The following is a 16,771-nucleotide window of genomic DNA, read 5'->3' on the forward strand; positions in this document are numbered from 1 at the left end:
TCATTGGGAATCCAAAAGGTTTGTATTGCCTCGTGATTGGCGTTACGTTTGTCCGTTGAGTGTCTGAAATGTCTGGATACACATCCTAACAGGGATGTGACGGAGACCGTATAGCCCAGAAGGCTTGTTTCCAACACAGTGCGCAAAGAAGAGGGACGAAATTGGATGCTTTTTCTATCTGGGGCAGAACAAGCGCCTCAGGTGAGAGACAACAGACACAATGATGTGCTCTCTGCTTCTCACGGAGGATGAATAAGCCATATTTAGATCAGTCACTACCTCAGACATACCAGGTTAAAGTTGTGCATTGTGCCCAAATGCAAATTGCTTTCACCATACAAAAGGAATTTCCGTGTTTTATAATGTCTCTTTCTCCTATCTCAGGGCTGGTTCGGGATTGTTGTGGTGACATTTGAGTAGTCTGGTTTGCATGCCTGGTGTGTCTATCATCGCTCAGAGAGCCATAAACAACAGAGATTGCGCCATAGAAAGAAAAAGGCTGATTCATGCGATTCTTTCACAGGGGTGCTTTTAGAGAGCTCTGACAACTGGGTAGGGGTTGGGGGAAGAGTTTTTAGTTGAAGAGCAGAAATGCCTAAAGTAAACCCTGGAAGAGAATGCCAGACACAGAGTAGCATGTAGCGAGAAAAGAGAGACAAAACACGGTGAAATCGAAAAGAAAGATGAAGAGCAAGCAAGGGCACATGACAGTAAGCAAGAGACAGACAGAGAGAAACAGCGAGAGAGAGCAAGAGATAGACAGACAGACAGACAGAGAGAGAGAGAGAGACAGAGAGAGGGAGAGAGAGAGAGAAAGAGAGATGTTCAATTGCTGTGAAGCTTCAGAACCTACCAGAAACCCTTGTGTTGTTCTGTCAGTGCAGTGGAGGTCTAACAAAACATAAAGCAAAACATTGGCTAACAGGACCACCCAGCAAACACAGAAATGAATCGGTGCATTTCAAGATTTTACTATTTGACATCATGGAAAAGTGGTGTGCACAAGACTAGAGAACTAGAGGTGCGCACAGATAATCAAATAGCTGGATAACTGTTTGCAGCTTAACTATTCGAATGTTAATGTCCCTATGTATCTACTATACGCATGCACAAAATGAGGTTACCCGCTTAGAATGATTACATTGTTCATGGAGTGGAATGGCATTCCGACTCACAATAGTGTCACTGCTTTCCTGATGAATTTCCCATGTACTGCAGCCTTACGTGCTCCCATCCCCCCTGACATAACCATTCACAGACACAGATATTCAAATATTAAAAATGATTGGTATGCAAACCCCGTGTATGGAGTGTACATAAACAGGGTTCAGATCTGGGACGCCCTTCCCCCCACAGACACCCCTGTTGTGTGCAGTGTTACCCATTCACCCCTGTATGATGGCTGTGCCCCTGCTCAGGGGATCAAAGGCAGTTATTCTAGATGTTTCAGCATGATGTGGATGATCGTACAGCTCTGACACATAAAATGGTGCCCCAGACTCCTGCTGTGGTCTGCTGACCCCCGTGCTGCGCAGTGGGGTGGCCGTACACGGTACAGTTCAATAGTTGAGGCTCTAAAATGCCGCTGATGGACACATGATCAATGGTCAGCCCTTTGCCTGAGGTGGTTTCAGTCATGGTTGTGAGGAGGATCGGTTTGGAAATCCCAGAAGGCTTTGAAGAGTGCCTCTGTAAATCCGGAACAGCCACCCTTTTATTTGGGATAGAAGGACCTGGGGGGATTGGCAGGTTGCGTGAGTCTTTTGGGAAAACCCCAACCCCCCCCAAAATACCCCACCACTACCACCCCTGTGCCCAGCTCCCAGGCTGCCTTTGCGTGGCTGTTTGCCCCATGGCTGTGCGCCCTGCTGGGCCCTGACTCTCATGCACAGCCCTGAGAGAAAGGACGCCCGCTGACTGAGCCCATCCTTCCTCCACACCACAGACCAAGGGCTCCGACCACCCTCCCCTCCCCCTGGCACCAGGCCCCTCTGCTGGGCTTTTGTCCACCACCAGCTTGGCCTACGGAGGGTCTCCATGCACCATGGTGAAGGCATTTAGATTGGAGTTGGCTCTTGACCCTGCAGTCTTGCCAAGTGCTCTGAATGTGAGGACAGTTGTCTCCAGTCTGTGCCAACGTGGATTTTTTCTTTTTTTTCTTTGCTTGTTTTCCTAAGTGTTGTGGGTTCATTATCACAGTAAGAGTTTAAGAGTGTGGTTCTTTCTCTGTAACGCAAGGCTAATGTGCAGTGCCTGTTGGAGGACATAATGTTCCCTTCATTCTTTCCATTTCAGAGCTACGTAAAAATGCTTTCCCTATGGATTGGAGGAAATGCGAGGCTAGACAGGTGTGAGAGTGTGGGAGACTTGGTTGATGGTGGGGGGATGGGGGAGGCTACTGAAGCAGAACATGGAGAGCTGCTGTAAGTAATACCTTATGGTACACGTAAGCTAGCGTGCTTAACATTTATATTAACCATCACAAAAACAGATGCTCTGGAAGTACAATGTCCTTCAAACTCTCCTCAGTTCTGTAAGCAGCATCTACAATTTCAGCAGGCCATCTGTGTTAACCAATCAGAGAGGGCCACCGTTCCCTGACAGCTACAGAGTTGGTGCTGCATGGATGTGCTGAACTACTATACTTGTGAAATGTGGCCGAAGGTATTGCCGCTGCTGACAGTTATTGCTGCTAACTCTGTTGACAGTTTGAAGTGTACCTCTATTTCATACTAAAAACAGATTCTACACATTCTGGTTCTCTTTTCCATTGGTCCTTCTTTTGAATCGTACATCTTTTCCCTTAGCTGTTCTGCTACCTTACCTACCTTGCCCTACCCTTTCCTTGGCCTGCAAGCAACAGGATGGATGCCATAAACACGTCCTGGTTTCACACTTTTAACCCTTATTTGCTTAGCAAGGGTTAGCAGATGGAGCAGTAGGTCAGGAGGGAAGGGATGACCCTGGCAGCTTGCCCACAGTCTGGTCAGCACAGTCAAGGTCTCTGTAACTGGATTCAGCCCACATGCTGCAGAGCCTAAGTCCACCCTGGAGCGGATCACTGATGAAAGAATGTTTTGAACACACAAGATACTGTGGTCTTCTGCAAGATTATGACCTGCCTTGTGTGTCAGATATATTTAATGCCACCTCCCCCCCCCCCCCCCCCCCCCCACACACACACACCCCAACACACACACACACACACAAAGTTTCAATGAGTATCTTTGTATTTTAGTCTCACACTGGGCTACTTTAGTACCGAAGTTGACCAGGATAGGAGATATGCAGATGCTGTATCTTTCAGAACTGACTTGGGTCTGTGTTGTCATCTCACTCTGAATCCCAGGGTCCCTGTGTTGTGCATTGGCCAGCGGCAGAGTAGATGAGGGGAGCGGAGGAGACGGGGTAAAATGGAACACAAGATGTAGCTTGTATCATTGTCCAACACTGCCCTCCTCTTGTACAGTGCATTCTTTCTTAGGCTGTGGGTCTGATTTCTTCACAATGGATTTTGGCAGGAATGCGTTTGCGCTGTGGTATCACAGAGGTTAGTGACATTCCATCCTCCTCCTGTGGGATTTCAAGTGAAGTTATATAATCATAACAAAAACACTCCAGTGACTCACTGCATAACACGCCATTGTGTGTGTGCTCTTCTGGAAAAATGAATGCGATGCCTTGCCTGCTGAGCAATACATTTCTTGTCATCTGTATGATCCTCTCAGGGACAAGCAGAGGGTAATCAAACAACGAGTTGTTTACGACTCGGCAATAGTCATAGTTGAATTGTTAGATAGATTGGCCATGTCGTTTAGAAGTAAAAGCTAAATGAGAAAAGAGTGGCACGTCATCTACATCCCAGCCTAAACAAGAACCTTCACCATTACAAGTCAGGAAAGGCCAAAGGTGTTGAGATCTGTTTTGAAGCAGTGCTGCAGTGATACAGGGAACTCACTGTGTCCTGTCAGGATGTGACCGTCAGTGGAGCGACTCTGGAATTCAGCTTTAGAAGGGCCATTGTTTGGGAAGGTGAAGTAGGATATAAGCTGTTAGCTAAACATCCTGGTCTATTGAGGAAGCCACCAGAACATATTTAACTGTGAGAATCCAGCCGTTCATTTCCTGTATCACACAAGCATTGAATTTACAATTCTTATAATGTTGAAGAGCACAATTCACCAATACAACGTGCTGCTGTATTCATACAGGCACACATTGTTCTGACATTTTAAGTGCACACAACTTTACACTCAACACTTAATGAAATTACCCCAGTGGAGCACCAAATTATATTTTATCTTTTGTCACTTGTTGGCGAATTTCCTCATTGCTTCCAGACAGCGATGCCTATAACTCTAAATCACACATAAGGCTAGGGTGGATGTTTTAGTTGACAAGAATCTTCAATCCAGGATTGGTATACGCAATGACATCTTACAGGTATTCAAGGGTTAGCCAGGAATATATGCGACATAACCTGTCAAAGTACAACATTAATAATTTTGGCACTGTTTCACTCAACTTAATGCCAAGTACTTTCAAATGTCTACCAAAATCTTACCTAAAAAACACACACAAGCCGTCCGGCATCTCTTTATATACTCTAGCTGTGGGCTACTGGGCTTTCACCCCAAAAAAATGACACACATATTTATAGATCCATTTAAAATGAGTTTAGTGTCTCGGGTCTCAGAAACAGACCCGATTCTGATGGATGCGTTCTGCTATCAAGTGACCCAGTGGTGTAATCACACCCTCTCCTCATGTGGTGTCTAAATCAGGCTCTCCCCTCGTCTCGCGTCTCCTTCGCTGTTAAGATGGCCGACAATCATGAGGTGATGGAGATTTAATGGCCACCCCCCAGGGTCACCAACCCCACTCGGAGCGAGTCATAAGAGTGTCATCATCTCCGCTCGTTTCGCCCCGGGGGTCGGGGAGCGGTCAGCGGTGACAGGATATGTGCCACTTCCTCTGCGGCCTCTCTCAGGAGAGGTCAAAGGTGAGCATGTGAGAGCTGAAGATTCTGTCTGTGACCAGATGGAATGATGGAGATGCTGGGGCATTATTAATCTTGTGAGATCATTAAAAGGGAGTTGTTGAAATACGGCCCCCTGCGCTTGCCAGGTCTCTATTTACGTTGCGTGGGATGTTTTGTCTAGATGGAGATATGTGTGTGTCTCTGTTTGTGGACATACAGGGGGTCTTTGTTGCTCCTACTGCCCACAGCAATTTATAGCATGTTGTGAATGCTACATTTATGGAGAAATCAATGGCCCTTTGAATTTCCAGCCACTCATTTCAATGTTATCATGCAGTTATTTGTAACCCCCTGCTATTTTATTGTGCTTACACAGCCCACAGTACAATATCATGACCTTTGACGTGCCTGTCTTCACTGTTTTACATTCTTATGTAATCTGTGGCAAAATCTTATCGCTTATTTTTGAACATTTTAAATATTTACAGTCTCACAGGTAAAGAAAGCCATTTGTTGAAGTTATGTTTCTATTACCTTAACACCCTCAATGAAACTTTGCCGTATTGAAGAAAGGTTGGATCCTTGGCTTGTTACGCTTTGTTGAACTTACACACATCAAGCAGCTTACTTTAGCTGAAGAGGCAAATTTATTCAAATGAATGCATTTGTGTCAGAGACACGGCATCTGACACTAAAACAGTCATGAAAGAAAAAATGGCTTGCTACAGTTGATGAACGTGCAAGAATTGAGGCTTTTTGAGATACAGCCACCATTACCTAAATCCTGTAATCTGTGTTGTTTTGTCTCCCAGATCTTGCTGCCTGCATTAGCTGCCTACTCTTGATCCCTCAGGAGTCACCATCAGTCTTCACTGTGCCGGTTGTCATGCCAGATGCAATCCAAGATTCCAACAATGCAGGGCCAAATGGCCACAGTCATGTTGAAAACATTTTCTTGCTGCAAAATGTTCTCAACTGGTACATTTCAAACCCTCAACAAGTGTATGTACTAATGGTGATCAAATCACTTCTTTTACAGGATAGTTTCAGCATACCAAAAATGATATCATCACCAAGCTAGAACATGTGGAAAGAACCTCAAATCCTTTCTAAGTTATGTCCTGCAATATATCCATCCATAGCTCATCATAGGAACGTGCTGTCAAACAGTGATGGATGCATCTGTTAGTGCAAACTGCAGACCTCTGGGACCATCCACAATTAACCCAGCTGACATCTTTCCCCTGGCCTGTTTTTGGAAAGCAGCGCAAAGTGGATTAGGGAGCCGTTCTGGTGGCCTTATTGCATTAGAATGCTCACAGGGGGGAGGAGGGGGGTGGAGAGAAGGCTGAGACTGAGAAGGAGCCAGCGGAGAGGGGGTGGGTGTATGGTGGGGTGGTGTGGATAAGTTCATCCCATTCTCCTCACAGCTGCTGTCTTGGCCTTCGTCACGCTAGCCCCTGGGCCAGCTAGCTCCTACAGGTCAGCCTCTGCGTAACCCAAACTTTCTGTGGAGAAGATACCTCCTGCAGTATGAGGTATGTATGTAAGTCACACACAGACAGAGGCTTTGAATGAGAACAGTGTAATAGCTGTTCACTGTACCGTCGCTGTCCAAAGAGCTACAATCAAACTATAACCAAATGTAGGAGTTTTAAAATTACAGAGCAATTTTTTTCTCATGGAACAAAATGTTTATTTTTTTAAGGTGTTGCAGTTTAAATTAGCTATGATTGTGGTGTGGTCCGTGACTCAACAGATGTGAGTGGGTGAGGCCCATGATGCAAATGGCTGCAGTAGCAGCAACATCCAAGCCAGGAGACAAAGGGCTCATTCATGTGCGGGGCACTCAAGCCCAGTGAAAAGCCAGAGAACTCTGTGAGCAATTTCTGCCCTAGGAGAAGGGGAGGGAAGGAGGGGAAGCATTCTGAGCCCATCTCATGTGGGGAGCAGATCGAGTTCCAAAGTAAACGCTGGATGGTTGAGTCATGGCTTGCAGAGAGTTCAGGCTCCTCCGTCTCCTCGAGTCATAGGAAAAGGGAAACGGTTGAAGCCAGAGATGCTGCAAACATGACTGTAAGGTGATTGTTAAAATCCTATAAAGGATGAAGGTCTTGCATGGATGTGTGTACAGGATTATGCTATTAAATGATATTAGGCTAATTTAGCAAAGAATTTAATATTCAATTACATTTCAATGCCCCCCCACCCCACCTGAAAACGTTTTTATATAGCAGTTGAATTAGTGAATGTCAAAACAGTCAATACGGCACAGACCCAAGAACCTGTCCAGTCCAGTTCATATTCAAATGTTTTACTTTATTTCATATTGAATCTCAGTTGTATCCATGGCACAAGGAAAAAAATGACCACAATATCAAAATAATAGAAAAAATAAGGAAATACTTTTACAAAGTAGAGATGTGGAATGTTTAACGACCATACTGTATACATAGGCACAGCCATCATCATACCCTTCTTTCCAAAGAACAACAATAAAACAGAAATCTGGCATCCTTGTTGATTTCCTTTTCCATTATTCAAATTGCAGGCTAATAAATCAGTCTTGTGCTCAGATAAAGCTCTAAGCAGGCAGCAATCATATTTAGATTACTGCTGCACCTTCTGTAGTGGTAAAGTAAAGGTGTTTGTAAAAAAAGAGAAAAGCACCAACGACTTGTGTTGAATGTTGGGGTGCTTTTTGTTTATCTATTTTTTTGCAGTCGCGGCACCCATGAGGTTAGTTTAGCTGATTTAGGAAAACTAAGGCAGTGCTGGCCCTTGTTTGTCATGCAGTACACTAACGTACCCACACCAGCTGTGAGGGTGTGAAAAAAATGAGACCTCCTTTTGTTTCAAGTTGTGAACGGTTGACTTCATAAGTTGAGACACAACAATCAGCCTTCTCTCACTGCAGTGGACGGTAGTGGTATGCGGTCACGCAAGTTGATTAGTTGCCTTTTTTTGTGTGTAAAGGATTATTATTTACAACTTGGGTAATAGCGCGTAACGATTATGCAACTGAGATCATGATAATGCCTGTGCCTTTGAGAGAAAACAGGAAAAAAAAAAAAAAGTTCTGAGATTATTTCCAAGTGAATGATGTGCACATTCCAGGTAGACTCATGCTTTAAAACAAATGTGTGCAGTGGAACACATACACGACCTTCCTTCACGACTGGGATGGATCAAGAAGGATGGAGGGTTTCTTTTTGATTAACCATAAATATTGTGTTGAACCTGCAACAACATAACTTTAGGAGAGCAATGTGAGACCCACAACTACACGGCACAATGTTATGATGACTTCCACTTAGTTTGTTGCAGGGTTGTTTCGAAAAACACTTAAGTTTTCTCCTTCATGATCTCGGTAGCTGAGATGATTGAGAGATGTTCCAGTTTACTTTTTCCCGCTCAATGAACAATAATTATAATGGCACAAACAATAACATCCAGTTCATTCTTAATTAGATATTAGCACATTTCCATCTCCCAATCATTGAACAAAGCTGGTCAGCATGTTGACCAGTCTTCATACATCATCTCGTCCAGTGGTTTAGGGAGGTTACTTCAATATCTAGATCAATTAATGGCAAAGACGACAAAAAAAAAACAAAAAAAAAACACATTTTCTACAAACATTCAGACAGTTACCACTGTATTTTTGCCAGCGTGTTCTAGGCATGTGAACAGATGTGGACCACGAGGAGGGGGTCGTACATCAGGGATTGGCATCAGGATAGGGACAGAGAGAGAGAGAGAGAGAAGGCATCTTTCCGAAGACTACTGTGCTATGTACAAACACTACTTTAAACTATAGGCCCTCAGGTGAGACGAGGTTACAGAACAGGACTGTGGTTTATCCTCCCTTATATTGAATATCAGCTTTCAACATACACTGTACATATGGCAGAGTGTGCGCTCACCCTTGAGGAGCACTTCAAATACTGGATCACACTCTTTCACTCAGAGCCATCATCCCGTCAAGCTAAAATAGATCAAGGATCAGGATCTGGTGCCCCTTTCATCAAAATGTGTTTGGAAATGCAAGAGAAGCAATACGAAAGGAGAGGCATCCACCTCTTGTTATGCAGCAGCTTGAGTATTGTGCCCCCACCCACCCCCAATTTAGATGCTGAACTCTGAGACAGTGAACTGGCACAGACAGTGAGCACGTCAGGAGACTAGCGTTGGGATTTTTTTTGGCTTTTCAGAGCGGCTGCCTAACGGGCAGCTCTGTGAGAATTTCACGGGCTTCAGACGGACAAATCTGAATTTTGGCAGAGCAGATTCATCCCATGATGCTGGATGGCTTGCGGGCCTCCATCTTGAAATAAAACCAGTCCTCTAAGACACCACACTGAGAGCAGTGTGCTGGTAAACCCTCAGTGTCACTTCTCCACCAATCAAACCCTCTTTGTGCACGTTCTTTGAAGAAAAGGAAAACAAAAAAACTTTTAAAAATGCAAAAAACAGAAGGGAAATATACAAAAAAAACAAACAAAGCCACAGTGGTAAATGTAAGTGCTTCTAGTATTCCCACATGGTGGAACTGTCCAAGTCGTCTGCGTTGGCCTTCAGGACGCCGGCGTGATCGCCCCTCAGGTACTTGCCCTCGGTCATGGCCTTGAGGGCCACCTTGTTGTAATCGCAGAACTCCAAAAGGAATTCAACAGGGGTGTCACTGCTGCTGATCACTGAAGATTCACTCCCCACCATCCAGTACTTTCCAGTGGAATCTACCAAAAAAAAATGTGCATGTTGGTTAATACCTGCATTTAGTCATTAGCTATTACTTCAAATAAGGAAAGGAAGACCATAACCAGAGAACCAGCCAAAAGCCTATCAAAAAGGGAACCGAATAGAAAATCACAACTGATCTACATAAATCTAAACTAAATCATGAAATCTACCAAAGACTAAACTAGTGACACAAAATGGTGGCCATTATGTCAGCAGCTCTTCTTCAGAGATGTAGATAAGCCAATACAAACCTTGGAGGCTGTAGGCACCATCCCGAAACACTAGTCCAAATACATCATAGGAGGAGCGGTTGGAGTCCAGGGTTCCAGTCACCTTCCTGCAGCCGATGAAGCCATGTTCCCCGCGCAGAACAATGATGGGTCTGTTGATGAGCTTCATGAGGAACTCCTCAGTCTCTCCTAGGGAGGTAAATGGACATGTTGAGCTCCGTCCAAAGAGGGACAACAAATCAACAAGGGAGTTCTCTATCCTAACAGGATCTATTAATCTTATTAACAGCGTAGATGCTTCCGCCGCAGCCGTGCATCAATCTCATCTAGACGGAGACCGAATTAATCCTAAATCTCTCTGCATTAATTGTGGTAAGGACCACTTCTCTCACCTGCAGAGTCGATAGTAGCAGCCAACTGCCCATTCTTCTTGGCTGCAACATATTTTCCATTGGCAGCACGGAGAGTAATTCTCTTCTCACGCCATTCGATGTCGAAATAGCAATTTGCAGTCCTGCAGATAAAATGGTAATGAGAAGTTTGCCAAGAGGCAAAACGTGGGCTCTAAACAGAACAAATCCTCCAAACCACTCGGTGTGGTTGTATGTTTTAGAATAACCAGGAAAACGGGGTAAACAGCCTTCTCAAATCTCAAAACGGCCTTCACTTATGAATCAATAAGTTAGTCAATAGGTAACAATATCTTCAAAGGGTAACCTATCCATTCAGAAAAAAAGGATTAGAAAGAACCTTGGCTTGGGGATCAGATATTTTTGAGTGTGTAGTGCAGGAGTGTAGTAAAGAGTGGACTGTTTGTGGCTTACTTGGTGGAGGCGGTGCACTGGAGGCCACCGTTGGCAGTGAGGGTCCAGTACTTCCCCGTGCAGGTCCTGAAGGCACACTTCTTGGTGTCCTTGCTGATCTCCATCTGGAAGGTCTCCTGGTCGCCCTCCTCGTCCTGGTTGGCAGACAGATCCATGCCTGGGAAAGGGAGAGAGGGCGCAGAGTGGGCGTTATCATAAGGATTACTCCGCTAAAATCCCGCTTATTTGTCAAGCGGAGAGAAAGGAATGTAGTCTTTGATCTGCCTTGACGACTTCAATTGAGCAAAATAAGTCTTTAAGCAAGCAAGGGAGATGGTGAGAGTGAAGATTACAGCGGCTTTGACCTCTGGACTTGACTGGTTGCACGGTAAGCGTTAAGTGCCAGTGCTTCTCACTCTTCTGCCGTGGCACACCCTGCCAACACCACGGGGAGGTAATCTCCTCAGGAATCAGGGGCTGCCGCACATGCCAGGATGCTCAATGGGACATTTCATGAAAACATTTGGGCTTGAGGGGGTCATGAAGCTACATCCGTTCCGGCTCGGGTTGACAACAAAGAGAGTCCACTTCCAGCTAAGGCCAAAAACCAGAGGGGCCAGTTGTTTACTATGAAATCAAGTTAAAGCGCCATAATGGGGTGGGTGGTAGGAGCTATGGTGGATAATGCAGGCATAGAGGGGGCTAACTGCAAATGAATCGCCCATTCATGTCCACATACAGCCCTTCATACAGTATATTTAGTGTATGATGTCAGGCAGACAATACAAAGAATCTTTTCTTTTTTTTTCTACAGCATGGGTGGAAAATATCCTAATGTTATCCCTTCCCTCAATAACAAGATCCCGAAGAGCTCTGAAATCCAGACATGATGTACTTTCAACTTATTGCCTGAAAACAGACATGGATTTGAAAAAAAGGAGCCGCTAAACCACAAAGACAATAAAAAAGACAGGAGCCTTCTTGTTAGTCTTAATAATCCACAATCTTAGATGCAGCTCTTTAATCTGCGATTGCCTTCATGTACCTACTTTTCCAAGCTCTTAAAACATTGAACCCAACATGCAATGGTTAAGAATTACCGTGCCAAAGCCTGGCCTCGGTAGAGCAGATTGAGTTTCCCCAGAAATATGCGAGGATGAATGAGCAAGGAAAATAAATGACCAAGATGAGAAACACATGCTTCCTAACAGTCAATCTGCAGAGGAGAATGACTAAGAGGGTTTAGAGCCAGCTTTAAATCAACGCTGGACAGAAGAGGAACAAGAGGGCAAGGAGGAGTAGGAGAAGGAGAGGAACCCCCCCCCCCCCCCCCCCCCCCCCAAAAAAAAAAACCACGTGATCGCTTCTCAATCCAATGCATCTTCACCCATCACTTTCAGCTTTTTGAAGCCACCAGAAGCAACACTGGCATACCAGGGCACACACACACACACATCAATTCTCCCCCTCCCCCACCTCTACTCATTTACTCCTGGGGGCATTTTTACAGACACCAACTTGATCCCCCTGATCATCGCATGGGCCTGTAGCTCCATGTGCTCCAATTCAATACCATGCTTTCCCCCGCACCGCTGTAAGTGCAATCACCTTGGTGTGGAACTGGTGACAGCAGCAGGAGACTTGCCCCATTTACCCCCCCCCCCCCCTCCTCCCTAGCACATGCATGCCTGCATAATTTCAATACAAATGGAATGCGAATACAATGCAAGTTAAAAAGTGACAACATGAATAAGCAATTCTACTCCTGTGGAGGATATCAGTGGGGTGTTTTGGTCATGAATATGGCCTCAACAGAGATCCAAGCCAAAGAAAACATAAAACAGAGAGCGCTATCTGCTTAAACCCCTGTGCTCAGCTTGAGGAATGGCCTACAAACCTTGACTGGCAACTGGCAGCAAAAGCCCTGAACAAGCCAGCCAGGGGGGCAGATAAGAGGACAGCCATCAGCATAAAGAAAAAAAAAACCTCAAATCTTAATCCTCGAGCCAGACTGATAAATTGGGTGAGGGAAGCCAATGGAGACGCATTATGGACATTAAGGTCTACAGAATGCAGGGGTTTTCTCTCTCCCTGCACTCTGTGTGTACAGAAATGGTTGGCCTGCTTACCTGCCTCTTTGCTTGCCTGCCTCTTTGCCTGCCTCCTTTGGCCAGCGAGGCCCCATTGTTCGGGGAGCTCTCGAGGCTGCTGAGCGAAGCAGCTGGGGTGCAGTGTGAGGAGGCGAGGACAGATCACTCTGCCTTTGTTCTCCTTCAACCACACCACCCTCCGCAGGCACATGCCCCCAGCCTCCCTCTCCCTCTCCCTCTTTTATCACTCCACAGCACAATCTCAGGCCATTCACTCAACCCTACAAAATGCTGTACAACAATTCAGGCACATGGTTCAAAGATAGAGAGGTTAAAAAAATTAATAAATACAAATCTCACTCCACAAGCCACTAAATTCAATTTTCTGTGGAGTGATTCTGAGGGGAAAAACACATTGCATTGCTCCAGATTTGTCCTAATGTGATTGCCTACAACTGGTGATTAGGCCATATTTGGACAACACGTCGTGTGGGGTTGATCACAATACCAAAGAGGGGAGGGGCAGAGATTATCTTGTGAAATACTGATTGTATCACCCCATCCAGATGCATCCCCCTAAATCCTCATGGCATATGCCTCACTCTGAACCAAAACCAATAAGCAGATACAGCAAAAGAACGGGACACAAGGCTTGTTGAAAATCCCAAACACGAATGCAAGCGAAAGGCCTAATGAGGAAACAAAGCCAGCTACACACGGGTGAATCTTTCCCCTTTCTATTTGGACCTGCAGAGACCACGTGCCACGGCCAACACCAGGCTCTTGGCAACCGGCCAGCCCACTGGCACAGAAGAGCCCTGCACATCTACTGTGCGTCAGCCCGGATGAGGTTTCAGCATCTTTGTCTGAAGCACGACAGTGTGCCGCTAAGAATCAAATCCAAAAAGAAAAGAAAAACAAACACACACACAAGCACTTCTCTAGTACTTCTCTTTGAAATACACTCTTGTTCTGGTAAAACATCCCAAATGCCAGAGGGAGGTCAAATGTCTGCAGTGATGTGTGCCAGGTCACCTTAGGGGGCTTTTGCTGCCTTTAACAAAAACAGATTGATGGGGTACATGACAGGGTAAAGCAGCAGAGAAATATTTAGCTACTTCAAAAGGATAGATCTGTTCAAAATCCAATAGAAGCCAGTGTTACATTCTTGCAGACATGATTTTTTTTCTGTCCATTCTCTTGGGATTTTACAGTAATGGGCTGGTTCGCTCATAATTCAATTACAAGATGCCGGCAACTTCCCAATGAGGCAATAATAGCCGGCCAGTAGCCAGTTCCTGCATATCTTGCAGGTCAAACTTAAAAATCAATGTTAAGTCATTTTTCAGGCGATTTGTACTTCAAAAGGTTCTGTTCAGGGAGGGAAGAGAACCATTTCATTGAATTGTCTCACAATGCAATACAAAATGGAGCCTAGCTACCCCCCAATAATCTTTCTGCTTCAAAATGGTTCTCCTCTACATCTGTGAAATGATGGGGTTCACATACTTGCATGGCTTTAAAGATGGCTTTTGAGTCGTGTGGAGTCCTGTTTTATGTCTGACAATAATTACAAATGCTGCAGATCCACCCATGCCCACACAGGAACCACAGACAGAAAACGCTAGGGTGTATGCATTTGGGTCTGAACTGCATATGTCTATGGGCATTTCCTTGATATGACATCATATCTATGGCATTCTTTATTAAACGTGATGCATGGTTAATTGCTTTAGTTTGCCAGTGGCAGTTATATTAGCAGTCTTTTGTTTTACGCCAATGTCAGTAAATCAATTACATCTGCAGCTAAACCGTGATTTGCCAGTCTCGCTGACAACCACTCAATTTACGACCACACTTTTGATTTTGACTGAGGAAAGTACTTACCTTGTCTGGTAGATACGTTCCTCTCATTGCCTGCGGTGAGCACCACTTGAGGATGGCTCTGCTCCAGGACAAAAAGCTCGTCTTTCCCAACCTTGGAGCTTTTGCCGGACTTCATGGTTCCACTGGGACCAGAGGGAGCGAGGTATTTCCCTCCACAGTCTCTAAACGCCACCTTTCCAGACCTGAACTCCAACGTGTATCCAGTTGTCTTGTCAGGCTTTAGCGCCAGGCCGCCATCGTTCATCAGGAACCGGTTATCGGATGTTTGCAGGTGGTACCTCTGGTCCTGGAAGACCAAGGTGATCAGGGAGTCGACGCCCCAAGGGACATCTCTGTCAATGGCAATCTCATCTTGCTTGGAGCTCAGGTGAGCGTACCTCTTCCTCGTCATGCTGAAGATGTTGACCTGGGGGTGCATAGCAATGTGGACGCTCCATTTTTCTGCAATGGAGCTGGTTTGAGCAAAGCAGGTAATTCTGTCCTCGGTGCCCCCCAGATAACGCTTGTGGGGCTCGGATTGCAGGGACCAGCGCCCATCGTCATGGGCAGTGATAATAAACCCACAATCAGCGCTCGGGGTCTCACTCTCACCTGTGACGTTGCCATCTTTGTCTGCTGCAATGTACCGTCCGAGGTGGCTTTTCAGAAAGAAAACGTTGGAGTCATCACCATTCTGCTCCAGAGTCCAAATCTGCTTCTTCTTCATGCTTGACGCCGAGGCATTGATCTTGAACCCGAATGTCTCGGCGGTGAGATACTTGTTCCCACAATTGATGAGCCCAAACTGGATTTTGAGCATGTCGCTGGTCCCGTTTGCCGTCATGGTGATTTGTTTTTGGTGGAAGAGAGGATGCTCGTTAGGCTTCGTTGGAGTGAAAAGGGGGGATGATTCTGCTGTCGCACTGTGGATGGAATAATGCCCGAGTGGTCTCTTTGTTTGGGGGGAGCGTGCGCGCCCTGTTCTGAAGCCTCTCTCAGCGCGAGCTTGGAGCCACAGCTGCAGCTTTTATACAGATGAATGATGTCAGGCAGTCCGCCCCGCCCCCGTGTAGAAGTGAATCTCAAAAACCTCAGCTATCACAGCCTTGTATATAAATGGCAATTCATTTTAAAACCTCACGACCACCGTAAATGCCGTTCATTTGATTTCGCAAACACAGATCAGCCCAGTATGGTGCGTTGTATTGATTTATGACGATAGTGCTATAACACAGTACATCAAGAACAGTTCTACTATGAATTATTGGAATTCGGGCGTCCAGTCAGAAACGTGTAATGAGAGTTATCAACTGTGAACTCCTATTTCCATAACACATTTTCAGTAGCTGAACACTGATGCTTATGCACTTTTTGACTTTTAAATGAGCCCCACTTTCCTCGCCACTGGAGAGGATGAGGAAACAGGACTCAGTGTGTTTGTCCTCACAAAGATCTATTCATAGTTTGAACATGCAGATCAGAGGTTCAGGAAGATGGAGTCAAATAAACAGTGACTCAGGCCAAATAATATTGGCATGCCACACAGCCACAAACACCCCTTGAAACCTGGTGAGCTTGATGCCTTACTTCCCTACACCCTGTCTCAATGATACACTTGGTATTTCTAAGTATAGGTGTACAATCCTTACCATCTGCACTGTTTCTGAAAGGCAGTCAGACTGAGGAAGTAAAGTTGTACATTTGGGAGTGTATTGCACTCATAAATGAAAATTACATTTAATTGCCATTGGTCTAGGAACAAATGGTCGTCTTTGTATACCAAAATGCAAATGCAATACAAAATGCAGTACTAGTTGTATACCAAGTAGTAATCTACTTACTTGTTCTTTCAGGACCACAATTATCATGTAAACAAGACAATCAGGAACCGACTAAATGAAGAATCCTATCAATGTGACCTTTATCTGTTCTATTCTCTCGAAGTAGACCCCCCCAGGGCCTTAGCAGATATGCAGTGAAGTTGGTTTGGTGTCAATGCTAACAGAGAGATAGTCCTTGGTGGAATAAGGACAAAGGGGCAGACACCAGGTCATTCCA

At 45.3% G+C, this 16,771-nt stretch overlaps 1 protein-coding gene across 1 annotated transcript; it reads right to left on the bottom strand.

Annotated features, from left to right (window-relative positions):
* Positions 1 to 7,279: 7,279 nt before the first annotated feature.
* fscn1a (fascin actin-bundling protein 1a) lies at positions 7,280 to 15,741 on the bottom strand. Its single transcript, XM_042704426.1, has 5 exons — positions 14,735 to 15,741; positions 10,779 to 10,935; positions 10,347 to 10,468; positions 9,976 to 10,143; positions 7,280 to 9,720 (listed from the first exon to the last, which is right to left on the bottom strand). Exons 1-5 carry the CDS (start codon positions 15,555 to 15,557, stop codon positions 9,512 to 9,514), a joined length of 1,479 nt encoding a protein of 492 aa, XP_042560360.1. The 5' UTR covers positions 15,558 to 15,741; the 3' UTR covers positions 7,280 to 9,511.
* Positions 15,742 to 16,771: the final 1,030 nt, after the last annotated feature.

This window comes from Clupea harengus, unplaced genomic scaffold, assembly GCF_900700415.2.
Source record: "Clupea harengus unplaced genomic scaffold, Ch_v2.0.2, whole genome shotgun sequence".
NCBI lineage: Eukaryota > Metazoa > Chordata > Actinopteri > Clupeiformes > Clupeidae > Clupea > Clupea harengus.